At 56.0% G+C, this 27,685-nt stretch overlaps 1 protein-coding gene across 1 annotated transcript; it reads right to left on the bottom strand.

Annotated features, from left to right (window-relative positions):
• Positions 1-12,416: 12,416 nt before the first annotated feature.
• On the bottom strand, positions 12,417-27,679 carry LOC146055998 (sodium/potassium-transporting ATPase subunit alpha-1). The gene is made up of 22 exons (XM_083168337.1): positions 27,597-27,679; positions 27,447-27,506; positions 27,160-27,363; positions 26,924-27,037; positions 26,709-26,843; positions 26,512-26,629; positions 23,515-23,783; positions 23,234-23,432; positions 23,045-23,154; positions 21,749-21,883; positions 15,539-15,731; positions 15,284-15,459; positions 15,068-15,204; positions 14,834-14,984; positions 14,580-14,748; positions 14,268-14,422; positions 14,061-14,184; positions 13,667-13,812; positions 13,454-13,584; positions 13,260-13,361; positions 13,067-13,158; positions 12,417-12,719 (listed from the first exon to the last, which is right to left on the bottom strand). Exons 1-22 carry the CDS (start codon positions 27,624-27,626, stop codon positions 12,691-12,693), a joined length of 2,979 nt encoding a protein of 992 aa, XP_083024463.1. The 5' UTR covers positions 27,627-27,679; the 3' UTR covers positions 12,417-12,690.
• Positions 27,680-27,685: the final 6 nt, after the last annotated feature.

Here is a 27,685-nt window from a genome sequence, read left to right as displayed (position 1 = left end):
CCCCCCTACATGCCCCCTCCCTCACCACAGCGAGCAACTCCCATACATGCCCCCTCCCTCATCACAGCGAGAAACCCACCTACATGTCCCCTCCCTCACCACAGTGAGCAACCTACCTACATGTCCCCTCCCTCATCATAGCGAGCAACCCACCAACATGTCCCCTCCCTCATCACAGCGAGCAACCCCCCTACATGCCCCCTCCCTCACCACAACGAGCAACCCACCTACATGACTCCTCCCTCACCACAGCGAGCAACCCACCTACATGACTCCTCCCTCACCACAGCGAGCAACCCACCTACATGTCCCCTCCCTCACCATAGCGAGCAACCAACCTACATGCCCCCTCCCTCACCACAGCGAGCAAACCCCCCTACATGTCCCCTCCCTCACCACAGTGAGCAACCCCCCTACATGCCCCCTCCCTCACCATAGCGAGCAACCCCCCTACATGTCCCCTCCCTCACCATAGCGAGCAACCAACCTACATGCCCCCTCCCTCACCACAGCGAGCAACCGCCCTACATGCCCCCTCCATCACCACAGCGAGCAACCCACCTACATGTCCCCTCCCTCATCACAGCGAGCAACCCCCCTACATGTCCCCTCCCTCACCACAGCGATCAACAGCCCTACATGCCCCCTCCCTCACCACAGCGAACAACTCCCCTACATGCCCCCTCCCTCACCACAGCGAGCAAACCCCCTACATGCCCCCTTTATCACCACAGCGAGCAACCCCCCTACATGTCCCCTCCCTCATCACAGCGAGCAACCCCCCTACATGCCCCCTCCCTCACCACAGTGAGCAACCCCCCTACATGCCCCCTCCCTCACCACAGTGAGCAACCGCCCTACATGCCCCCTCCCTCACCACAGCGAGCAACCCACCTACATGTCCCCTCCCTCATCTCAGCGAGCAACCCCCCTACATGTCCCCTCCCTCATCACAGCGAGCAACCCCCCTACATGCCCCCTCCCTCACCACAGCGAGCAACCCCCCTACATGTCCCCTCCCTCACCACAGCGAGCAACCCCCCTACATGCCCCCTCCCTCATCACAGCGAGCAACCCCCCTACATGCCCCCTCCCTCACCACAGCGAGCAACCCCCCTACATGTCCCCTCCCTCATCACAGCGAGCAACCCCCCTACATGCCCCCTCCCTCACCACAGCGAGCAACCCCCCTACATGCCCCCTCCATCACCACAGCGAGCAACCCCCCTACATGCCCCCTCCCTCACCACAGTGAGCAACCCCCCTACATGCCCCCTCCCTCACCACAGCGAGCAACCCCCCTACATGACCCCTCCCTCACCACAGTGAGCAACCAACCTACATATTCCCTCCCTCACCACAGCGAGCAACCCACCAACATGTCCCCTCCCTCACCACAGCGAGCAACCCCCCTACATGACCCCTCCCTCACCACAGTGAGCAACCAACCTACATATTCCCTCCCTCACCACAGCGAGCAACCCACCTACATGTCCCCTCCCTCACCACAGTGAGCAACCTACCTACATGTCCCCTCCCTCATCATAGCGAGCAACCCACCAACATGTCCCCTCCCTCATCACAGCGAGCAACCCCCCTACATGCCCCCTCCCTCACCACAACGAGCAACCCACCTACATGACTCCTCCCTCACCACAGCGAGCAACCCACCTACATGTCCCCTCCCTCACCATAGCGAGCAACCAACCTACATGCCCCCTCCCTCACCACAGCGAGCAACCCCCCTACATGCCCCCTCCCTCACCACAGCGAGCAACTCCCATACATGCCCCCTCCCTCACCACAGTGAGCAACCGCCCTACATGCCCCCTCCCTCATCACAGCGAGCAACCCACCTACATGCCCCCTCCCTCACCACAGCGAGCAACCCACCTACATGTCCCCTCCCTCATCTCAGCGAGCAACCCCCCTACATGTCCCCTCCCTCATCACAGCGAGCAACCCCCCTACATGCCCCCTCCCTCACCACAGCGAGCAACCCCCCTACATGCCCCCTCCCTCACCACAGCGAGCAACCCCCCTACATGCCCCCTCCCTCACCACAGCGAGCAACTCCCATACATGCCCCCTCCCTCACCACAGCGAGAAACCCACCTATATTATTTATTTATTTATTAGCAGTTTCTTATATAGCGCACACAGATTCCGCAGCGCTTTACAGAGAATATTTGACCATTCACATCAGTCCCTGCCCCGGTGGAGCTTACAATCTATATTCCCTACCACATGTACATGCACACACAGAAGTTCTAGGGTTAATTTTTGTTGGGAGCCAATTAACCTACCAGTATATTTTTGGATTGTGGGAGGAAACCGGAGTACCCGGAGGAAACCCACGCACGTACGGGGAGAATATACAAACTCCGCACAGATGGGGCCATGGTGGGTATTGAACCCATGACCTCAGTGCTGTGAGGCAGTGCTGTAACCATTACACCATCCGTACCTATATGTCCCCTCCCTCACCACAGCGAGCAACCCCCCTACATCACCCCTCCCTCATCACAGCGAGCAACCCACCTATATGTCCCCTCCCTCACCACAGCGAGCAACCCCCCTACATGTCCCCTCCCTCACCACAGTGAGCAACCAACCTACATATTCCCTCCCTCACCACAGCGAGCAACCCCCCTACATCACCCCTCCCTCACCACAGTGAGCAACCAACCTACATATTCCCTCCCTCACCACAGCGAGCAACCCACCTACATGTCCCCTCCCTCACCACAGCGAGCAACCCACCTACATGTCCCCTCCCTCACCACAGTGAGCAACCTACCTACATGTCCCCTCCCTCATCATAGCGAGCAACCCCCCTACATGACTCCTCCCTCACCACAGCGAGCAACCCCCCTACATGCCCCCTCCCTCACCACAGCGAGCAACCCACCTACATGCCCCCTCCCTCACCACAGTGAGCAACCCACCTACATGTCCCCTCCCTCACCACAGCGAGCAACCAACCTACATGTCCCCTCCCTCATCATAGCGAGCAACCCCCCTACATGCCCCCTCCCTCACCACAGCGAGCAACCCACCTACATGCCCCCTCCCTCACCACAGCGAGCAACCCACCAACATGTCCCCTCCCTCATCCCAGCGATCAACCCACCTACATGTCCTCTCCCTCACCACAGCGAGCAACCCCCCTACATGCCCCCTCCCTCACCACAGCGATCAACCCACCTACATGTCCCCTCCCTCATCACAGTGATCAACCCACCTACATGTCCCCTCCCTCATCACAGCGATCAACCCACCTACATGTCCCCTCCCTCGTCACAGCGAGCAACTCCCCTACATGCCCCCTCCCTCACCACAGCGAGCAACCGCCCTACATGTCCCCTCCCTCATCACAGCGATCAACCCACCTACATGTCCCCTCCCTCGTCACAGCGAGCAACCCACCTACATGTCCCCTCCCTCATCACAGCGATCAACCCACCTACATGTCCCCTCCCTCGTCACAGCGAGCAACCCCCCTACATGACCCCCCAACATATCACAGTGCGGTCAGCAACCCACCTACATGTCCCCTCCCTCATCACAGCGAGCAACCCACCTACATGTCCCCTCCCTCATCACAGCGAGCAACCCCCCTACATGACCCCCCAACATATCACAGTGCGGTGAGCAACCCACCTACATGCAGGGCCGGATCAACAATGGGCCTGATGGAGCTACAGCTCCAGGCCCACTCTCCAAATAGGTGAGGGCCAGGGCTTTCCAACGAGACCAGCCCCGCGTCGCTAGCCTCCCGGGAACCGGAGATACCACCAGGCAAACCTGGAATGTTGTCCCCATAGAATAACATGGGACCCGCTAATTCCGACCTCCACCCGGTTCCAACGGCTGCCAGTTCCCACTCTGGCATCACAGAAGCTCGAGGTTGATCTCAGTCGAACCTTCAATCGGATACCTGGCCCATATGGGTTCATTGGTTCTAGAGATATTGCGGGTAAACCAATTTTTTTAAATTTATTTATGAAATGTAATTTCATGGCTGTTCACAGCGGCGTAACTATAGCACCGCAGCTCCCGCCACCGCGGGGGGGCGCTGTGCATGTGGGGGCGCCGGGGGCTGCGGTGCTATAGTTACACCACCCCTCCCCCCCCCAATTCCCACGCAGACTTACCTATCTCGCTGGTCCCGGCGGCTCCGTTCTCCTGCTGAGGACCACCACAAAATGGCTGCCCCCATATAGAACACAGTTCTCTGAAAGTGTCTGCTGTATGGGGGGCGGCCATTTTGTGGTGGTCCTCAGCAGAAGAAGAACGGAGCCGCCGGGACCAGCGCGATAGGTAAGGCTGCAGGGGATTGGGGGGGGGGTTTTGCATGGGCGGCTGGGGATTGGGGGTGCTTGGCGGCTGTTCATGTTGTTTGAGGACAGATTTCTCTGGAACCGAACGGCCCAGTTTCATAGGACCAAAATCATTTGGAGCCTACATGTAAATGGGTCAGTTGGTTCCGAAGATATAGCTGTTTGTTTAAAGGGGGGTGGGGGTGGTTTTCTCTCCCCCTCACACCAGAAAATGCAGGGACTAGGCTGGTGTAAAAGGGGCCAGTCCGGGAATGTCCCTGCATGATCCTGGGACCATATTCCAGGGTAAGTCCCTGCATTTTCTGGTGTTAATGGGGTATTATTTCAAATAGCCGGGACATGCAGTGCTCTGAATACAGCCGGGCAGCCCCCTGCTCTCTGCCCGGCTGTCATTTCTGCCCGGCGGCGACTGTACCCCAGTTACCACGAGCATGTATTCCCCCTTGGCAATGAGCATGTAATCCCACATGGCAACGAGCATGGAACCCCTGGCAATGAGCATCCAACCCCTGGCAATGAACATGGAACCCCTGGCAATGAACATGTAGGTAAGCAACACTTATGTAGCATAATTTTTAATAGGCATTATGGTGTTTGGCATAATACGTAATGGAGATTATGGTGTGAGGCTTAACATGTAATGGGCATTATGGTGTAAATTTTTAATGTGCGCCTTCGGCGCGCAATGCCCCTATTTATGAAGCATATTGTGCATTATTGCTCAATCTGTTTGGTATAGTCCAACTGCACAAGTTACATCTGCCCCACCCGCAGTGCACATGGTTTTGTCCATCTAAGAAGGATTTTGTCAGAAAGAATGAACTAGAATAACCCCCTATGTCCCTCCAGCTGTTGTGAAACTACAAGTCCCATCATGCATTGCCACAGTTTTGCTATTAGGGAATGCTAAAACTATGCCAAGGCATGCTGGGATGTGTAGTTTCACAACAGCTGGAGCGCCACTGTTTGGACATGCCTGGTATAGTGTGTATTTTGGTTCAATCCATGTGGCAAAATGTGAATTTTTCCTTAATCTGTGTGGCATAATGTGAATTTTGACTCAATCTGTGTGCCGTAGTGGGAATTTTGGCTCAATCGGTGTGAATTTTGTCTCATTACATGTGGCATAATGTGTAAGAAGCAAGTACAGTATAAGGGGTTACTATTGTGTTGCATGATTTGTATAAGGGGTACAGTATATGGTGTGGTAAACTTAGGTTACCACATAAAAGGTGCTGACATACTGTCTACCAAGTTTCGGCTTTCAGTATTTTTTATGACTGGAATGCCGCCTCACCCCGCAAGTATCTTAGGACATCGGCGTCCTGTGGGTGCACCTTTGGAGGGCACCCGCCAATATATCTCCCTGCATTTTTCTTATGCCAGCCCCCTGCCTTTTCCAGGCATATATAATTAGTTGAAAGTATTTACACAAATAGAGACACACCCATGAGCAGACCACCCAAACAGAACACTGGTCACGCCCCCCACATTATTAGGTGCTGGCCGCAACCCCTATTATTGCGCATAATAGGCCCTTGATCATTTTCAGCTCCAGGCCCATTTAGACCTTAATCTGGCTCTGGCTACATGACCCCCCAACATATCACAGTGCGGTGAGCAACCCACCTACATGACCCCCCAACATATCACAGTGCGGTGAGCAACCCACCTACATGACCCCCAACATATCACAGTGCGGTGAGCGACCCACCTACATGACTCCCCAACATATCACAGTGCGGTGAGCGACCCATCTACATGACCCCCCAACATATCACAGTGCGGTGAGCGACCCACCTACATGACCCCCCAACATATCACAGTGCGGTGAGCAACCCACCTACATGTCCCCCCAACATATCACGGTGCGGTGAGCAACCCACCTACATGACCCCCCAACATATCACGGTGCGGTGAGCAACCCACCTACATGACCCCCCAACATATCACAGTGCGGTGAGCAACCCACCTACATGACCCCCCAACATATCACAGTGCGGTGAGCAACCCACCTACATGACCCCCCAACATATCACAGTGCGGTGAGCAACCCACCTACATGTCCCCCCAACATATCACAGTGCGGTGAGCAACCCACCTACATGACCCCCCAACATATCACAGTGCGGTGAGCAACCCACCTACATGACCCCCCAACATATCACAGTGCGGTGAGCAACCCACCTACATGACCCCCCAACATATCACAGTGCGGTGAGCAACCCACCTACATGACCCCCCAACATATCACAGTGCGGTAAGCAACCCACCTACATGACCCCCCAACATATCACAGTGCGGTGAGCAACCCACCTACATGACCCCCCAACATATCACAGTGCGGTGAGCAACCCACCTATATGACCCCCCAACATATCACAGTGCGGTGAGCAACCCACCTACATGACCCCCAACATATCACAGTGCGGTGAGCGACCCACCTACATGACTCCCCAACATATCACAGTGCGGTGAGCGACCCACCTACATGACCCCCCAACATATCACAGTGCGGTGAGCAACCCACCTACATGACCCCCCCAACATATCACAGTGCGGTGAGCAACCCACCTACATGACCCCCCAACATATCACAGTGCGGTGAGCAACCCACCTACATGACCCCCCAACATATCACAGTGCGGTGAGCAACCCACCTACATGACCCCCCAACATATCAAAGTGCGGTGAGCAACCCACCTACATGACCCCCCAACATATCACAGTGCGGTGAGCAACCCACCTACATGACCCCCCAACATATCACAGTGCGGTGAGCAACCCATCCATCAAACAACCAGAGAATCCTCCTGTTTATTTGCATAGAATGTGATTGGTTGGTTTCTAGGAGCAACATCTTCCCTTTCTCTTTATCAATGCTTCAGTATATTTGTAAGGGCCTCATTCAGATCCTGATTGTGACCAGTGCACGTCGGTCTCGGGTCTATCATCTATACCGTCACCTACAAATATAACCTGCATATGAAGATGCCGTCACCCCCATATATTGTGCCAGACGTGCCCTGAGGCCTTCCCCCGATGCCAGCAGTGTGTCTATGGTGCTGCATCATTGGTGGCACTGCCAGGGACATCGCAGACCCCAGAACGGCTCCTGCATCAGGCTCTGAATGAGACCCCTACAGTCGGGAGAGATGATAGATAATTTCTAGGTGTGACCAGACGATTGGAGGGGAGAATACAGAGCAGACTGTAATATTGGGGGGTGGGCAGTATAATCTGCCAGTTGGGGGCTGATGGGGACGGCAGGTGCTGTATATAGATATATATACACACACATACATCATAGTATGTATGCGGCAATCACCGGGCCCCTTCCTGGAAATCTCCGCCAGACACCTCCTCATTGGCTCAGTGACAGAGGACAGAGGCACAACTCAGTCACTGTTCTATGTGCTGGGGGCTGAGTGACCCTCACACCGCAGTCAGAAGACCACTTAACTCCTGCACTGCTGGAGCCGCATCCTACTGTAGTACTGTTTGGCTTTCTGGCCACAAATCTTCTATGGAGACCACTTCTGTCCAGACTTCTCCTAACAGTAGTTAGGAGTACCCGGTGTCTGCCAGCTCTGGTGTCCCACCGCTGTCTGCCAGCTCTGGTGTCCCACCGCTGTCTGCCAGCTCTGGTGTCCCACCGCTGTCTGCCAGCTCTGGTGTCCCACCGCTGTCTGCCAGCTCTGGTGTCCCACCGCTGTCTGCCAGCTCTGGTGTCCCACCGCTGTCTGCCAGCTCTGGCATCCCACCGCTGTCTGCCAGCTCTGGCGTCTTGTTGCTGTGCTCAGTATTGCCATAGTGCAGGCATGTGCAAACTATGGCCCTCCAGCTGTTGTGAAACTACACATCCCAGCATGCCTTGCCATAGTTTAAGCATTTCCTAATTGCAAAACGGTGACAAGGCATGATGGGACTTGTAGTTTTACAACAGCTGGAGGGCCATAGTGTATGACCAGTTTGAGTCCTCCTACACCGCTGTTTCTGATGACCACCACCTACTTGGTATGATTGGTTAATCCTATACCTACAATATCCCTGTCTGTGTGCAGGTGTACTTGGTATTGATGGTGTTATGAAGGCAGAGGCACCAAATAATGATCTCATTTAGATTTCTCTTCTGCTCAGTCACTTTGCATTTTGTTAATTGATAAAAATAAACTATTGACACTTCTATTTGTGTAAGCTTTGTACATTTTTATTATTATTTCCAGTTTCTTATCTAGCGCAGCATATTCCGTTGTAGCATTTCCCCCACATCTGACTAGATGTAGGTCTATCGTGGCCTCCAACACTGACCAAGTAGATCTTTATACCCTTCAGATTTACAAAGCGCGGAGTTGTCGAGTCTAAGCCCGACCCTGGTACAGAGCCAGGTCAGTTCCCTGTACACGTCCCACAATCCCGGGGTGATGCTCGTCACCCCAAGATTATGCGAAGTGTAAAACCTGGAATTTTGCCGGAAGGGTAAAGGAGGATAAATGGAATAAATATTGTTCCAGTTTGGGCCCTTCTCAGAGGATAAAGGTGACGTCATTAACACTGTGACCTGGGAATGCCCGATGACACGAATGCCAGCGACAGGCTTGCTCCCATCCCCAACTCTGGCGTCAGTCACCTCTGCATAGGTCACCCATAGACCTGCTGGTTTAGTGTGGTTACAATCAGAGATAGACATATGGGCACAGAAATCTGCCCTCGCTGAGCGTTCAGGGAAGCTCAGTGTGTTCCAAGTCCTGGATCATTTGCATTTAGATTTCCTTATCCAGCGCATACACACGTGAGGTCATCGGAGAGCACGGAGCAGGGATACATGGTCATGAAACATGTATAGCAGTGTTCACACCAAGTGATTCGTATATCAGACTGAAGGGTGATTCGACAGTGCGGGCATCTCGCCGTTACACAAGCCAAGCAGTATAACCCCCAGTCCCTGCATTTTATCCCGATTTTAGAAACGTCGGGCATATACTATGTATGTCAATTAGAATTGCGGCACTACAGATTTTCTCTTACTACACCAGAAATTTAACCCTGTGAGTGACAAGTGAATGTTACAGAACAGCTGTAAAATTGCCAAGCAAACATTTTTATTGACCTGTAACAGGAAATAGGACGTGAGCGACTGGCGCTGTTAGCGGATATTTTGCACATCTCACAGCAACACTGGCACTAAAAGGGTTAATACCATCCCGTTAGTGTTCTTATACAGGATTTCTCGGTAGAACGTAATGGCACATAGCTAATGAGCGGGCAGCATTATTGGACATTTGGGAGTTTATTGTCATTCCCTAGGGCTCAGGCCTTGCACTTACTATCAGGGTGGTAGCAGAGGCAGGAGTCATTGTTAGATAGGAGAGGAAAGCGCTCATCCATTATATAGAGACCACCAGGTGGTAGCAGAGGCAGGAGTCATTGTTAGATAGGAGAGGAAGGCACTCATCCATTATACAGAGACCACCAGGTGGTAGCAGAGGCAGGAGTCATTGTTAGATAGGAGAGGAAGGCACTCATCCATTATATAGAGACCACCAGGTGGTAGCAGAGGCAGGAGTCATTGTTAGATAGGAGAGGAAGGCACTCATCCATTATACAGAGACCACCAGGTGGTAGCAGAGGCAGGAGTCATTGTTAGATAGGAGAGTAAGGCGCTCATCCATTATATAGAGACCACCAGGTGGTAGCAGAGGCAGGAGTCATTGTTAGATAGGAGAGTAAGGCGCTCATCCATTATATAGAGACCACCAGGTGGTAGCAGAGGCAGGAGTCATTGTTAGATAGGAGAGTAAGGCGCTCATCCATTATATAGAGACCACCAGGTGGTAGCAGAGGCAGGAGTCATTGTTAGATAGGAGAGGAAGGCGCTCATCCATTATACAGAGACCACCAGGTGGTAGCAGAGGCAGGAGTCATTGTTAGATAGGAGAGTAAGGCGCTCATCCATTATATAGAGACCACCAGGTGGTAGCAGAGGCAGGAGTCATTGTTAGATAGGAGAGTAAGGCGCTCATCCATTATATAGAGACCACCAGGTGGTAGCAGAGGCAGGAGTCATTGTTAGATAGGAGAGGGAGGCACTCATCCATTATATAGAGACCACCAGGTGGTAGCAGAGGCAGGAGTCATTGTTAGATAGGAGAGGAAAGCGCTCATCCATTATATAGAGACCACCAGGTGGTAGCAGAGGCAGGAGTCATTGTTAGATAGGAGAGGAAGGCACTCATCCATTATACAGAGACCACCAGGTGGTAGCAGAGGCAGGAGTCATTGTTAGATAGGAGAGGAAGGCGCTCATCCATTATACAGAGACCACCAGGTGGTAGCAGAGGCAGGAGTCATTGTTAGATAGGAGAGTAAGGCGCTCATCTATTATATAGAGACCACCAGGTGGTAGCAGAGGCAGGAGTCATTGTTAGATAGGAGAGGAAGGCGCTCATCCATTATACAGAGACCACCAGGTGGTAGCAGAGGCAGGAGTCATTGTTAGATAGGAGAGTAAGGCGCTCATCCATTATACAGAGACCACCAGGTGGTAGCAGAGGCAGGAGTCATTGTTAGATAGGAGAGTAAGGCGCTCATCCATTATATAGAGACCACCAGGTGATAGCAGAGGCAGGAGTCATTGTTAGATAGGAGAGGAAGGCGCTCATCCATTATATAGAGACCACCAGGTGGTAGCAGAGGCAGGAGTCATTGTTAGATAGGAGAGGAAGGCGCTCATCCATTATACAGAGACCACCAGGTGGTAGCAGAGGCAGGAGTCATTGTTAGATAGGAGAGTAAGGCGCTCATCCATTATATAGAGACCACCAGGTGGTAGCAGAGGCAGGAGTCATTGTTAGATAGGAGAGTAAGGCGCTCATCCATTATATAGAGACCACCAGGTGGTAGCAGAGGCAGGAGTCATTGTTAGATAGGAGAGGGAGGCACTCATCCATTATATAGAGACCACCAGGTGGTAGGAGCCATTATTAGCGAGGTGCCCATCCATTATATAGAGACCACCAGGTGGTAGCAGAGGCAGGAGTCATTGTTAGATAGGAGAGGAAGGCGCTCATCCATTATATAGAGACCACCAGGTGGTAGCAGAGGCAGGAGTCATTATTAGATAGGAGAGGAAGGCGCTCATCCATTATATAGAGACCACCAGGTGGTAGGAGCCATTGTTAGTGAGGTGCCCATCCATTATATAGAGACCACCAGGTGGTAGCAGAGGCAGAAGTCATTGTTAGATAGGAGAGGAAGGCGCTCATCCATTATACAGAGACCACCAGGTGGTAGGAGCCATTGTTAGTGAGGTGCCCATCCATTATATAGAGACCACCAGGTGGTAGTAGCCATTGTTGGCGAGGTGCTCATCCATTCTAATAGAGACCACCAGGTGGTAGGAGTCATGGTTAGCGAGGTGCCCATCCATTATATTGAGACCACCAGGTGGTTGGCGTTGACTAAGCCCATTATCACACATCAGCTACAGGAGAGACCCTCATTGTAACAGCAGACCACCTACTCTAATTATAGCAGGTGTAAGATCCCTGTGGACCTCCCTCTACATCTTCATAAGGCACAGTGCCATCATCCCCAATAGGTTATTCTCATTTAGAAATAGTAAAAACCCAAACTCTTACCATTACCTAACCCCCGATTATACCACCTCTCCATCTGCAGGATACAGTAACCTGAGCCCCCATAGTGTATAACAGGTAACATACCTCCACCTGCACTTATGCCGGGTGCCCCCGATACGTCAGAGCATGGTACCAGGATGTATTATACAGCCACAGTACCGGAATCTGCTGTGCACGCACACATTTATACATACCAGCATAGGACCCCAGGGAAACCATCCGGCCTGTACACGGGGCACATTCCCCCATTCTGGCCAGAGGCCTCTGATTGGACGAGATCCCCAAGATTGCATTTCATATATTTACGTATGGGCAGATTGAGCCCATGTCCAATGATGGAGGGTACGCGTAAACCCAGGGAGAAGGCAGGTCGGGACTGGAACACCCCATATAGAGCAGTGGCCCTACGGCAGTAATCACAGACACAGCAGGGTCCCTCTTCAAACCCATCTTTATTTGTAAAAATGCAGATATATAAAACATCATCTTTTCGGACGTGCTCCCTTACAAAAACTAAACCAGAGAAGGCACAATAAGAACTGACAGGACGCACACAGCCGACACTGCGCCCCTCGCCAAAATGCATCTCTTCCACGGGAACAGGCTGGGCCAGACAGGTGCACGCAGGAAACAAGTGGGTGCAGGCAGGCGAGAGGGTAGGGAACAGGTAGGGAGTGATGTGAAATGTTGGGACGAGCAATATGGTCTTAATAATAACTTTCTTTCTCCACCCAGCCTAGAAAAGGGGAAAAAAAAGGTAATTAGAATCCAAATGGCACAGATGTTATCCATTAACAGACAGTTTCAGCTGTGGCAATACCGCAGCGGCCACTAGGAGTAGAGGCTAGACCGCCACAACAGAAACCCCCAGGGCAGCAACGCATTCAGCACACCGGGCCGCCTGCGCTATCCAGCGCTGAAGTGATGGCAGCAGGAACTACCGACACTATGGCGCAAGTAGAACACGTGCCCCCTGTCACCTCAGGGGCATTTAGCCACATCACCGCCAGAGTTCCAGCTGCTAGATGACAAAGCAGATCGGTCCATCTCCACACCCCCCCACCCCCACCCCAATATACTCACCGCCTGGACTGCGTCTGATAATCAGTTTACGGATTTCATCATATACGAAGATGATCAGCGAGTATGGGAAGGCACAGAACCACCATGTTGGTCTGAAATGGACAGAAGAGATTGTTAGAGACAGAACAGACTGGATCTTATACCACACAAATGGTGGCTAGCACTCAGTCCCCCAGGTCAGGATGCCACTTACTTGAGTGGGTACATACGCAGGGCCACATCCATTCCCGGGCAGTACGATAAGAAGGCCGCCAGTGCAGTCTCTTCAAACAGCCCAAAGATGAGGATCTTGTTCCTAGCGGGAGGAGAGGGCAGAGATTAGCGCCTTAGATGGCGGACACTGGTTAGACGGCCCCTGTGGACGAGCAATGTCCCGTCTGTACTCACTTCATGCCTTGCTGGAACACAGAGTTCCTCCTGGTCTTACAGATGATCAAATCAGCCCACTGGACAACCACGATGCTGACGAAGAACGAGGTGTGACAGGTGAACTCCACAATCTTCCTTTGTTCATAGGTCTGGCGAGTGAGTACAAGACATAAGTCAGCATCTACTTGGCGTGCTGGGGAGGTTAGCGTTCCCCCGAATATAGGCACTCACCCACTGCTGCCCATAGCTGTCTTCTACATCATTCATCCAGCGGTCATCCCAGTTCACTCGAATACCGAGCAGTGTCCAGGGCAGGAATCCGTTCTCAGCCAAGATCACAAAGTACGTGAAGAAGCCACCCAGGGCCTGGATCATACCTGACACAGGGACAGACAGACTAAGCGCTGGGAATTCCTAACGCGATACAGTGGCTGCAGGCAGCAGACAATACAGGGAGCGCAGCAGGAGATACAGAACTCCCTCAGTATGACTGAGGAACGGAACAGGACGAGTTCATTACAGTTACCGAGAGCAGTAATGGAAAGCTAGGTCCCACCACCAATATGGGCTAATGGCCGGGACCCGTGCATCCCCCAAACAAGCAGCAATTAGAGCCAGGACCTACCGATCTGCCCGTACGCCATACTGATTAGACGCTCGTTCACCAGCTTATCCGTCTTGGGATTTCTTGGCTGTCTCTTCATGATGTCGCTCTCGGCTTGTTCATACGCCAGGGAGATGGCGGGGACCTGTTACCACACATTAGCCAGAGATCAGTAGCCACTCACCGTGGATGCCAACTGGTTACCCTACGTGTCCTCTGTCTACCTACCATGTCTGTGCCAAGATCAATACAGAGGATGGTGACTGTGCCCAGCGGTAGGGGGATGTTGGCGATGATGAAGATGAGGAAAGGCGTGATCTCTGGGATGTTACTGGTCAGGGTGTATGCAATGGACTTCTTCAGGTTGTCAAAAATTAAACGACCTGCAAGAGAGGTAAGGTGTCATTGCACAGCACAGAGGACTTCAGCACACCCAGGTCACATGAGCAATAATTGGCATGGGAGCGAACCCCCCCCCCCCCACCCACGCCATAGCACCAAGACCCCAAAATATTTTCCATAGCACCAAGACGCACTTACCTTCTTCCACACCAGTGACAATGGAGGCAAAGTTATCGTCCAGGAGAATCATGTCAGCGGCCTGCTTGGAGACGTCTGAGCCAGCAATGCCCATAGCAATACCAATGTCGGCCTTCTTCAGGGCTGGGGAGTCATTGACACCATCTCCTGTCACCGCCACAATGGCACCCTAGGAAATAGAGCAAGAGTTCACCTACTTCTGTCCAATAGAGGCGGCGTGTGCCTACTGCGGGGTTCAGGGGGCACTGACATACCTGTCTCTGACAGCCTTCCACGATGATCAGTTTCTGTTGAGGGGATGTTCTGGCAAAGACGATCTCCGTGTGGTATCGGAGGATGTCATCTATCTGTTCAGGGGCCATGTCCTTCAGGTCTGACCCATGAATAACACAAGCCTTGGCATCTCTAAGGGTGGGATAGAGGGCATCAGCCGGGCAACGTTATACACAGCAGCTGCCCCAGTCGGGCCACGTTCGGAGAAGTCATACCTGGGATTGACCTGGTTTACTGGGATGTTCAGCCTGGCAGCAATGTCTTCCACAGTCTCATTGCCCTCAGAGATGATGCCCACTCCCTTAGCAATGGCCTTGGCAGTAATGGGGTGGTCCCCGGTCACCATGATAACCTGCAGCACACAATGGCAGAGTCATGTCACGGGTTAGAGGTGGAAACAAGTCGCCAGAAGACGCAGCCCCACAACTCACCTTAATGCCGGCACTACGGCATTTTCCCACTGCATCTGGCACAGCAGCACGAGGGGGGTCTATCATGGAGATTAGACCTACGAAGCATAGGTTCTCGGTTGTGAAGTTCACCTCCTCGGAATCAAACTGGAAGCCTTCAGGATACTGGTCATCGGGTAAAGGCAGGTGGCAGAAGCCTGTGGTGAGGAGAGGAGAATGAGAGTACTACTCCTATTGTAACCACCTGGAGTCCCACCTGCCAGACGCATCCCTCACCAAGCACTCGCTCGCCCAGGCCTCCAAGCTCCAGATAGGCATTCTGAAAGGCGTCCTTTAGCTCCTCGTCCAAGGGCTGCTCCTTCCCCTGTATGAGGATGGTGGAGCAGCGGTCCAGGATCCTCTCAGGGGCCCCCTTCATGACCAGCAGGTAACGAGACTCCGAAGGATTGGCATTCTTGTGTACGGACAGCTGGGGAGGAACGGAAACTGGTGAGCATATGGCACAGCGTCACCTGCAGCAGTAGCGCAGGCTATACGTGCTCTGGTGAGCATATGGCACAGCGTCACCTGCAGCAGTAGCGCAGGCTATACGTGCTCTGGTGAGCATATGGCACAGCGTCACCTGCAGCAGTAGCGCAGGCTATACGTGCTCCGATCCACATCGCCGGCTATTACTGGACAGGATAAGCCCTGAGGAATGTCTCCGCTAAGAGCAGTAAATCCCAAGGAAGGAGCTTAGCCCGGAAAGTGCAGGAGAAAGCCGGCTAACGGGATTAAGGCACCCCGCAAAGACGCGCAGCCCTAGACCCCACCTCGTGTCTGGGACCCCAGTTACTGTTACCCCCTCCCACTGCTTACATGCCAGCACCACATCAGGCTCAGGCTCCCAAGATAACAGGTTTATTTTAAGCTCACTTGACAGCCGCGGTCAAACACCTCCCGCCCTCCTCCCCGACAGTGTGGCGAGGAATCAAATGGCACATACAGAACTGGCAGCGCCTGCGCCCGACAAGCTGCTCGTTTGATCTCAGGCTCCGGCCTACAGCAAGCGATGTTCAGATAGGGCAGCAGAAGTCCCTTCTAGGGGACTTGTGTAGTTGCCCAACTTGCCCCTTCTCAGCGCACAGTCCACATTCACAGCATCTTCGCCACAAAAGCACCAGCAGCCAGACCACATGCACAGCACAGTCTTACCCATAGCAGCGCCAGCCAACATGGCACCGCTCAGTTACCCACACAGCGCTAGCAGCCAGACCACATGCACAGCACGGTCTTACCCATAGCACCGCCAGCCAACACGGCACCACTCAGTTACACACACAGCGCTAGCAGCCAGACCACATGCACAGCACAGTCTTACCCATAGCAGCGCCAGCCAACACAGCACCGCTCAGTTACACACACAGCGCTAGCAGCCAGACCACATGCACAGCACAGTCTTACCCATAGCAGCGCCAGCCAACATGGCACCGCTCAGTTACCCACACAGCGCTAGCAGCCAGACCACATGCACAGCACGGTCTTACCCATAGCACCGCCAGCCAACATGGCACCGCTCAGTTACCCACACAGCGCTAGCAGCCAGACCACATGCACAGCACTGTCTTACCCATAGCAGCGCCAGCCAGCACGGCACCGCTCAGTTACACACACAGCGCTAGCAGCCAGACCACATGCACAGCACGGTCTTACCCATAGCACCGCCAGCCAACATGGCACCGCTCAGTTACACACACAGCGCTAGCAGCCAGACCACATGCACAGCACAGTCTTACCCATAGCACCGCCAGCCAACATGGCACCGCTCAGTTACCCACACAGCGCTAGCAGCCAGACCACATGCACAGCACAGTCTTACCCATAGCAGCGCCAGCCAACACAGCACCGCTCAGTTACACACACAGCGCTAGCAGCCAGACCACATGCACAGCACAGTCTTACCCATAGCAGCGCCAGCCAACACGGCACCGCTCAGTTACACACACAGCGCTAGCAGCCAGACCACATGCACAGCACGGTCTTACCCATAGCACCGCCAGCCAACATGGCACCGCTCAGTTACCCACACAGCGCTAGCTAGCAGCCAGACCACATGCACAGCACAGTCTTACCCATAGCAGCGCCAGCCAACACAGCACCGCTCAGTTACACACACAGCGCTAGCAGCCAGACCACATGCACAGCACTGTCTTACCCATAGCAGCGCCAGCCAGCACGGCACCGCTCAGTTACACACACAGCGCTAGCAGCCAGACCACATGCACAGCACTGTCTTACCCATAGCAGCGCCAGCCAACACGGCACCGCTCAGTTACACACACAGCGCTAGCAGCCAGACCACATGCACAGCACGGTCTTACCCATAGCACCGCTCAGTTACACACAGCGCTAGCAGCCAGACCACATGCACAGCACGGTCTTACCCATAGCACCGCCAGCCAACACAGCACCGCTCAGTTACACACACAGCGCTAGCAGCCAGACCACATGCACAGCACGGTCTTACCCATAGCACCGCCAGCCAACACAGCACCGCTCAGTTACACACACAGCGCTAGCAGCCAGACCACATGCACAGCACAGTCTTACCCATAGCACCGCCAGCCAACACAGCACCGCTCAGTTACACACACAGCGCTAGCAGCCAGACCACATGCACAGCACGGTCTTACCCATAGCACCGCCAGCCAACACGGCACCGCTCAGTTACACACACAGCGCTAGCAGCCAGACCACATGCACAGCACTGTCTTACCCATAGCACCGCCAGCCAACACAGCACCGCTCAGTTACACACACAGCGCTAGCAGCCAGACCACATGCACAGCACAGTCTTACCCATAGCACCGCCAGCCAACACAGCACCGCTCAGTTACACACACAGCGCTAGCAGCCAGACCACATGCACAGCACAGTCTTACCCATAGCAGCGCCAGCCAACACGGCACCGCTCAGTTACACACACAGCGCTAGCAGCCAGACCACATGCACAGCACAGTCTTACCCATAGCAGCGCCAGCCAACACGGCACCGCTCAGTTACACACACAGCGCTAGCAGCCAGACCACATGCACAGCACGGTCTTACCCATAGCACCGCCAGCCAACACGGCACCACTCAGTTACACACACAGCGCTAGCAGCCAGACCACATGCACAGCACGGTCTTACCCATAGCAGCGCCAGCCAACACGGCACCGCTCAGTTACACACACAGCGCTAGCAGCCAGACCACATGCACAGCACGGTCTTACCCATAGCACCGCTCAGTTACACACAGCGCTAGCAGCCAGACCACATGCACAGCACGGTCTTACCCATAGCACCGCCAGCCAACACAGCACCGCTCAGTTACACACACAGCGCTAGCAGCCAGACCACATGCACAGCACGGTCTTACCCATAGCACCGCCAGCCAACACAGCACCGCTCAGTTACACACACAGCGCTAGCAGCCAGACCACATGCACAGCACTGTCTTACCCATAGCAGCGCCAGCCAGCACGGCACCGCTCAGTTACACACACAGCGCTAGCAGCCAGACCACATGCACAGCACAGTCTTACCCATAGCACCGCTCAGTTACACACAGCGCTAGCAGCCAGACCACATGCACAGCACGGTCTTACCCATAGCAGCGCCAGCCAACACGGCACCACTCAGTTACACACACAGCGCTAGCAGCCAGACCACATGCACAGCACGGTCTTACCCATAGCAGCGCCAGCCAACACGGCACCGCTCAGTTACACACACAGCGCTAGCAGCCAGACCACATGCACAGCACGGTCTTACCCATAGCACCGCTCAGTTACACACAGCGCTAGCAGCCAGACCACATGCACAGCACGGTCTTACCCATAGCACCGCCAGCCAACACAGCACCGCTCAGTTACACACACAGCGCTAGCAGCCAGACCACATGCACAGCACGGTCTTACCCATAGCACCGCCAGCCAACACAGCACCGCTCAGTTACACACACAGCGCTAGCAGCCAGACCACATGCACAGCACGGTCTTACCCATAGCACCGCCAGCCAACATGGCACCGCTCAGTTACACACACAGCGCTAGCAGCCAGACCACATGCACAGCACTGTCTTACCCATAGCAGCGCCAGCCAGCACGGCACCGCTCAGTTACACACACAGCGCTAGCAGCCAGACCACATGCACAGCACAGTCTTACCCATAGCACCGCCAGCCAACATGGCACCGCTCAGTTACACACACAGCGCTAGCAGCCAGACCACATGCACAGCACTGTCTTACCCATAGCAGCGCCAGCCAGCACGGCACCGCTCAGTTACACACACAGCGCTAGCAGCCAGACCACATGCACAGCACAGTCTTACCCATAGCAGCGCCAGCCAACACAGCACCGCTAGCAGCCAGACCACATGCACAGCACAGTCTTACCCATAGCAGCGCCAGCCAACACGGCACCGCTCAGTTACACACACAGCGCTAGCAGCCAGACCACATGCACAGCACAGTCTTACCCATAGCACCGCCAGCCAACATGGCACCGCTCAGTTACACACACAGCGCTAGCAGCCAGACCACATGCACAGCACGGTCTTACCCATAGCACCGCCAGCCAACACGGCACCGCTCAGTTACACACACAGCGCTAGCAGCCAGACCACATGCACAGCACGGTCTTACCCATAGCAGCGCCAGCCAACACGGCACCGCTCAGTTACACACACAGCGCTAGCAGCCAGACCACATGCACAGCACGGTCTTACCCATAGCACCGCCAGCCAACACAGCACCGCTCAGTTACACACACAGCGCTAGCAGCCAGACCACATGCACAGCACGGTCTTACCCATAGCACCGCCAGCCAACACAGCACCGCTCAGTTACACACACAGCGCTAGCAGCCAGACCACATGCACAGCACGGTCTTACCCATAGCACCGCTCAGTTACACACAGCGCTAGCAGCCAGACCACATGCACAGCACGGTCTTACCCATAGCACCGCCAGCCAACACAGCACCGCTCAGTTACACACACAGCGCTAGCAGCCAGACCACATGCACAGCACGGTCTTACCCATAGCACCGCCAGCCAACACAGCACCGCTCAGTTACACACACAGCGCTAGCAGCCAGACCACATGCACAGCACGGTCTTACCCATAGCACCGCCAGCCAACACAGCACCGCTCAGTTACACACACAGCGCTAGCAGCCAGACCACATGCACAGCACGGTCTTACCCATAGCACCGCCAGCCAACACGGCACCGCTCAGTTACACACACAGCGCTAGCAGCCAGACCACATGCACAGCACAGTCTTACCCATAGCACCGCCAGCCAACACAGCACCGCTCAGTTACACACACAGCGCTAGCAGCCAGACCACATGCACAGCACGGTCTTACCCATAGCACCGCCAGCCAACACGGCACCGCTCAGTTACCCACACAGCGCTAGCAGCCAGACCACATGCACAGCACAGTCTTACCCATAGCACCGCCAGCCAACACGGCACCGCTCAGTTACACACACAGCGCTAGCAGCCAGACCACATGCACAGCACAGTCTTACCCATAGCAGCGCCAGCCAACACGGCACCGCTCAGTTACACACACAGCGCTAGCAGCCAGACCACATGCACAGCACAGTCTTACCCATAGCAGCGCCAGCCAACACGGCACCGCTCAGTTACACACACAGCGCTAGCAGCCAGAACACACCCAGCTACTTACCCAAGCCGCGCCAGCAAACAGTACAGCTCCCCTTACCCACAGCACCAGCACCCAGACCACACACCCAGCACCGCTCCCCTTACCCACAGCACCCAGACCACACACCCAGCACCGCTCCCCTTACCCACAGCACCCAGACCACACACCCAACACCGCTCCCCTTACCCACAGCACCCAGACCACACACCCAGCACCGCTCCCCTTACCCACAGCACCCAGACCACACACCCAGCACCGCTCCCCTTACCCACAGCACCCAGACCACACACCCAACACCGCTCCCCTTACCCACAGCACCCAGACCACACACCCAGCACCGCTCCCCTTACCCACAGCACCCAGACCACACACCCAGCACCGCTCCCCTTACCCACAGCACCCAGACCACACCCAGCACCGCTCCCCTTACCCACAGCACCCAGACCACACACCCAGCACCGCTCCCCTTACCCACAGCACCCAGACCACACACCCAGCACCGCTCCCCTTACCCACAGCACCAGCAGCCAGACCATGCACCCAGCACCGCTCCCCTTACCCCCACAGCACCAGCAGCCGCACCCAGCACCGCTCCCCTTCCCCCCACAGCACCAGCAGCCAGACCAAGCACCCAGCACCGCTCCCCTTCCCCCACAGCACCAGCAGCCAGACCAAGCACCCAGTACCGCTCCCCTTACCCACACAGCAGCCAGACCAAGCACCCAGCACCGCTCCCCTTACCCACACAGCAGCCAGACCAAGCACCCAATACCTCTCCCTCTCACCTGGTACTTATTGGTGGAGTTAAAGGGGATCTCGGCTACTTTCAGGTTCTTGTCTCTCATGTCCCTCACAGATCCGCAGCAGAGTTCTATGCACTTCAGCAGCGCAGACTCCGAGGCGTCACCAGCAACGTCCCTCTGTGTGACACAATATAGGGATTATAGGACCGTACCGCTGTAATACACATTATTATATACATCCCGCTGTATTATACTGCACCCCCCCAGCACACTATTGCCCCCCCAATTACTTATATCCCCATCAGTCACCAGCAACGTCCCTCTGTGTGACACAAGATAGGGATTATAGGACCGTACCGCTGTAATACACATTATTATATACATCCCGCTGTATTATACTGCACCCCCCCAGCACACTATTGCCCCCCCAATTACTTATATCCCCACCAGTCACCAGCAACGTCCCTCTGTGTGACACAAGATAGGGATTATAGGACCGTACCGCTGTAATACACATCCCGCTGTATTATACTGCACCCCCCCCCCCCAGCACACTATGCCCCCCCCCCCCAATTACTTATATCCCCACCAGTCACCAGCAACGTCTCTGTGTGACACAATATAGGGATTATAGGACCGTACCACTAATACACATTATATACATCCCGCTGTATTATACTGCACCCCCGCACACTATGCCCCCCCCCCCCCCCCAATTACTTATATCCCCACCAGTCACCAGCAACGTCTCTCTGTGTGACACAATATAGGGATTATAGGACCGTACCGCTGTAATACACATCCCGCTGTATTATACTGCACCCCCCCCCCAGCACACTATGCCCCCCCCCAATTACTTATATCCCCACCAGTCACCAGCAACGTCTCTCTGTGTGACACAATATAGGGATTATAGGACCGTACCACTAATACACATTATATACATCCCGCTGTATTATACTGCACCCCCCCCCCCAGCACACTATGGCCGCCCCCAATTACTTATATCCCCACCAGTCACCAGCAACGTCCCTCTGTGTGACACAAGATTATAGGACCGTACCACTAATACACATTATATACATCCCGCTGTATTATACTGCCCCCCCCCCCCAGCACACTATGGCCGCCCCAATTGCTTATATCCCCACCATTAAGTACTGTAGCACTGTAATACACATGATTATATTCATCCCGCTGTATTCTACTGCACGCCACTACAGACTGGATTCCTTTATCCGATCAGCACCCCAACCCCCCCCCCCCCCCCCCCACACACCCACACTATGGCTGTGAGGACACCCCAATTACTTTCCCCACCAGTCACCAGAATCCCACCTTCAGAATCGGGGTGTTCTCCTGCCCAGCCTGGAACACCGCCCGGTTACACAGACCCGCAACACGAGACAACGCCGTCCAGGTCAATGAGCTCTTGTCAAAGGAGGCACCTGCAGGGGCAAATGACAACATCACTCACTGCCACCCCATACACCGCTCCCTCACACCCCAATGGAACAATGAACGTACCGCTCTGATTCTCCGTGGTATCCGCTTCATGGATCTGATTGTCAAACCACATGTGCGCCACAGTCATACGGTTCTGCGTGAGAGTCCCGGTCTTGTCGGAGCAGATGGTGGAGGTAGAACCGAGGGTTTCCACAGCTTCCAAGTTCTTCACCAGGCAGTTTTTGCGAGCCATACGCTTAGCTGTGAGTGTGAGGCACACCTGCAGGAGAGTGAGGTATGAGCCACCAGGAGGCACGCCACAGTCCCGTACTACCTTGTGTAGCATCATCTCGGATACTCACCGTAACGGTGGCCAGCAGCCCCTCGGGAACATTGGCTACAATGATACCAATGAGGAAGATGACGGCCTCCAACCAAGAGTACTGCAGGATGAGGGAGAGTACGAAGAAGCTGACGCCCAGGAAGACGGCCACGCCAGTGATGATATGAATGAAATGCTCGATCTCAACGGCGATGGGGGTACGGCCACCCTCCAGACCAGACGCCAGGGTCGCAATACGTCCCATCACGGTGCGGTCACCAGTGTTCACAACGATGCCACGAGCAGTTCCTGCAGGGGGAGAGATCAGATCTCAGACAGGCATGGACCACAGGACAGCGCAGCAAGGTCAGATCTGGACCGCAGGGACGCCAGGACAGCGCAGCACGGTCAGAGCTGGACCGCAGGGACGCCAGGACAGCGCAGCACGGTCAGAGCTGGACCGCAGGGACGCCAGGACAGCGCAGCACGGTCAGAGCTGGACCGCAGGGACGCCAGGACAGCGCAGCACGGTCAGAGCTGGACCGCAGGGACGCCAGGACAGCGCAGCACGGTCAGAGCTGGACCGCAGGGACGCCAGGACAGCGCAGCACGGTCAGAGCTGGACCGCAGGGACGCCAGGACAGCGCAGCTCTGGACAGCGCAGCACGGTCAGAGCTGGACCGCAGGGACGCCAGGACAGCGCAGCACGGTCAGAGCTGGACCGCAGGGACGCCAGGACAGCGCAGCACGGTCAGAGCTGGACCGCAGGGACGCCAGGACAGCGCAGCAAGGTCAGATCTGGACCACAGGGACGCCAGGACAGCACAGCACAGTCAGATCTGGACCGCAGGGACCACAGGACAGCACAGCACAGTCAGATCTGGACCGCAGGGACGCCAGGACAGCGCAGCACGGTCAGAGCTGGACCGCAGGGACGCCAGGACAGCGCAGCACGGTCAGATCTGGACCGCAGGGACGCCAGGACAGCGCAGCACGGTCAGAGCTGGACCGCAGGGACGCCAGGACAGCGCAGCACGGTCAGAGCTGGACCGCAGGGACGCCAGGACAGCGCAGCACGGTCAGAGCTGGACCGCAGGGACGCCAGGACAGCGCAGCACGGTCAGAGCTGGACCGCAGGGACGCCAGGACAGCGCAGCACGGTCAGAGCTGGACCGCAGGGACGCCAGGACAGCGCAGCACGGTCAGAGCTGGACCGCAGGGACGCCAGGACAGCGCAGCACGGTCAGAGCTGGACCGCAGGGACGCCAGGACAGCGCAGCACGGTCAGAGCTGGACCGCAGGGACGCCAGGACAGCGCAGCACGGTCAGAGCTGGACCGCAGGGACGCCAGGACAGCGCAGCACGGTCAGAGCTGGACCGCAGGGACGCCAGGACAGCGCAGCACGGTCAGAGCTGGACCGCAGGGACGCCAGGACAGCGCAGCACGGTCAGAGCTGGACCGCAGGGACGCCAGGACAGCGCAGCACGGTCAGAGCTGGACCGCAGGGACGCCAGGACAGCGCAGCACGGTCAGAGCTGGACCGCAGGGACGCCAGGACAGCGCAGCACGGTCAGAGCTGGACCGCAGGGACGCCAGGACAGCGCAGCACGGTCAGATCTGGACCGCAGGGACGCCAGGACAGCGCAGCACGGTCAGATCTGGACCGCAGGGACGCCAGGACAGCGCAGCACGGTCAGAGCTGGACCGCAGGGACGCCAGGACAGCGCAGCACGGTCAGAGCTGGACCGCAGGGACGCCAGGACAGCGCAGCACGGTCAGAGCTGGACCGCAGGGACGCCAGGACAGCGCAGCACGGTCAGAGCTGGACCGCAGGGACGCCAGGACAGCGCAGCACGGTCAGAGCTGGACCGCAGGGACGCCAGGACAGCGCAGCACGGTCAGAGCTGGACCGCAGGGACGCCAGGACAGCGCAGCACGGTCAGATCTGGACCGCAGGGACGCCAGGACAGCGCAGCACGGTCAGATCTGGACCGCAGGGACGCCAGGACAGCGCAGCACGGTCAGAGCTGGACCGCAGGGACGCCAGGACAGCGCAGCACGGTCAGAGCTGGACCGCAGGGACGCCAGGACAGCGCAGCACGGTCAGATCTGGACCGCAGGGACGCCAGGACAGCGCAGCACGGTCAGATCTGGACCGCAGGGACGCCAGGACAGCGCAGCACGGTCAGATCTGGACTACAGGAATGCCAGGTGCCCAGGACAGCGCAGCACAGTCAGATCTGGACCGACAGCACAGCACGGTCAGATCTGGACCGCAGGGACGCCAGGACAGCGCAGCACAGTCAGATCTGGACCGCAGGGACGCCAGGACAGCACAGTCAGATCTGGACCGCAGGGACGCCAGGACAGCACAGCACAGTCAGATCTGGACCGCAGGGACGCCAGGACAGCACAGCACAGTCAGATCTGGACCGCAGGGACGCCAGGACAGCGCAGCACAGTCAGATCTGGACCGCAGGGACGCCAGGACAGCACAGCACGGTCAGATCTGGACCGCAGGGACGCCAGGACAGCACAGCACGGTCAGATCTGGACCGCAGGGACGCCAGGACAGCACAGCACGGTCAGATCTGGACCGCAGGGACGCCAGGACAGCACAGCACGGTCAGATCTGGACCGCAGGGACGCCAGGACAGCGCAGCACAGTCAGATCTGGACCGACAGCGCAGCACGGTCAGATCTGGACTGCAGGGACGCCAGGACAGCGCAGCACAGTCAGATCTGGACCGCAGGGACGCCAGGACAGCGCAGCACGGTCAGAGCTGGACCACAGGACAGCGCAGCACGGTCAGAGCTGGACCACAGGGACGCCAGGTGCTCAGGGCAGATCTGGAACGCCAGGTGCCCAGGACAGCGCAGCACGGTCAGAGCTGGACCACAGGACAGCGCAGCACAGTCAGAGCTGGACCACAGGGACGCCAGGTCTCAGGGCAGATCTGGAACGCCAGGTGCCCAGGACAGCGCAGCAAGGTCAGATCTGGACCGCAGGGACGCCAGGACAGCGCAGCCTCTCACCTTCCACACAGTTTGTGGAGAAGAAGGCGATGTTCCGGGTCTCCAGGGGGTTCTCATTGGTGAAGTCAGGAGACCGCGTCTGGGGTTCAGACTCTCCGGTGAGAGAAGAATTGTCCACCTTTAGGGGGAGGAAAGGGGCCGTTAGAGGAGCGCTTGCACCTGGGGAGAGGTTGTATATAGATGGGATTGCTCCGCACCTTGCAGCCACTAGCAGAGATGATTCGCAGATCTGCCGGGATACGATCTCCTCCCTTCACTTCCACAAGATCCCCCGCCACCACCTCCTCCGCATTGATGCTCAGCTTCTCATTGTTACGGATGACCAGGGCTTGCTGAGGGTGACAGAGGGACAGCGATACTCGCCTGGATCCACCAATCACATTACAGCGCAGCAGACATGGCTTCCACCTACCTGAGGCACCATGTTCTTGAAGGACTCCATGATCTTCGAGCTCTTTGCCTCTTGGTAGTAGGAGAAGCAGCCGGTGATGATGACGACGGCCGACAGGACGACACCGAGGTAGAGCTGAGGGAATAGGGGAGACTGTATAATCCAGGGGGGCAGTGTGCGTGTGTGTGTGTGTGTGTGTGTGTGTGTGTGTGTGTGTGTGTGTGTGGGGGGGGGTTTGCCGGGCACCAAGTACTTACATTATCATTCTGGGGTTCCTCCTCTGTGGCCGCCTGGATGCCATATGCCAGGAAGCAGAGAATCGCCCCAATCCACAGCAGCATAGAGAACCCCCCAAACAGCTGACGGCAGAACTTCACCCACTCGGGGGTGGTGGGGGGAGGGGTGAGAGCGTTCGGACCGTCTCGTACCAGGATCTCCGCCGCCCGAGCTGTTGTAAGACCCTGGAACAGAAAGTGACAAGCTGACACGGGACGTCCGGGTCCTGCGCCACCGCGGCGTGACTGCTACTTATCGGTGGTCGTACCCGCTGCAAATCAGTTCCGAACTTGCGGTGCAATTCGTCCAGCGTCATCTTGTGCTCCTCCTGTATTGGGGGAAGACAGGAGAAGTGTTGGCACGAGCAGGGATGTACCTGGTGACGGGCACACGTAAGGGGGCATCAGATGTCACTTACCATGGTCACCTCCTTCTTCAGCTCTTCCATGTCTTTATCCTTCTTCCCTTTCTTCCCCTTTTTCTTGGCGCCATGTTCGGATGTGGCTA

The sequence above is a fragment of the Crinia signifera genome, unplaced genomic scaffold, assembly GCF_055691185.1.
Source record: "Crinia signifera unplaced genomic scaffold, ASM5569118v1 HAP2_SCAFFOLD_686, whole genome shotgun sequence".
In the NCBI taxonomy this organism is placed as follows: Eukaryota; Metazoa; Chordata; class Amphibia; order Anura; family Myobatrachidae; genus Crinia; species Crinia signifera.
Note: the sequence above shows the minus strand (reverse complement) of the source record. Positions and strands in the feature narration are given on the sequence as shown.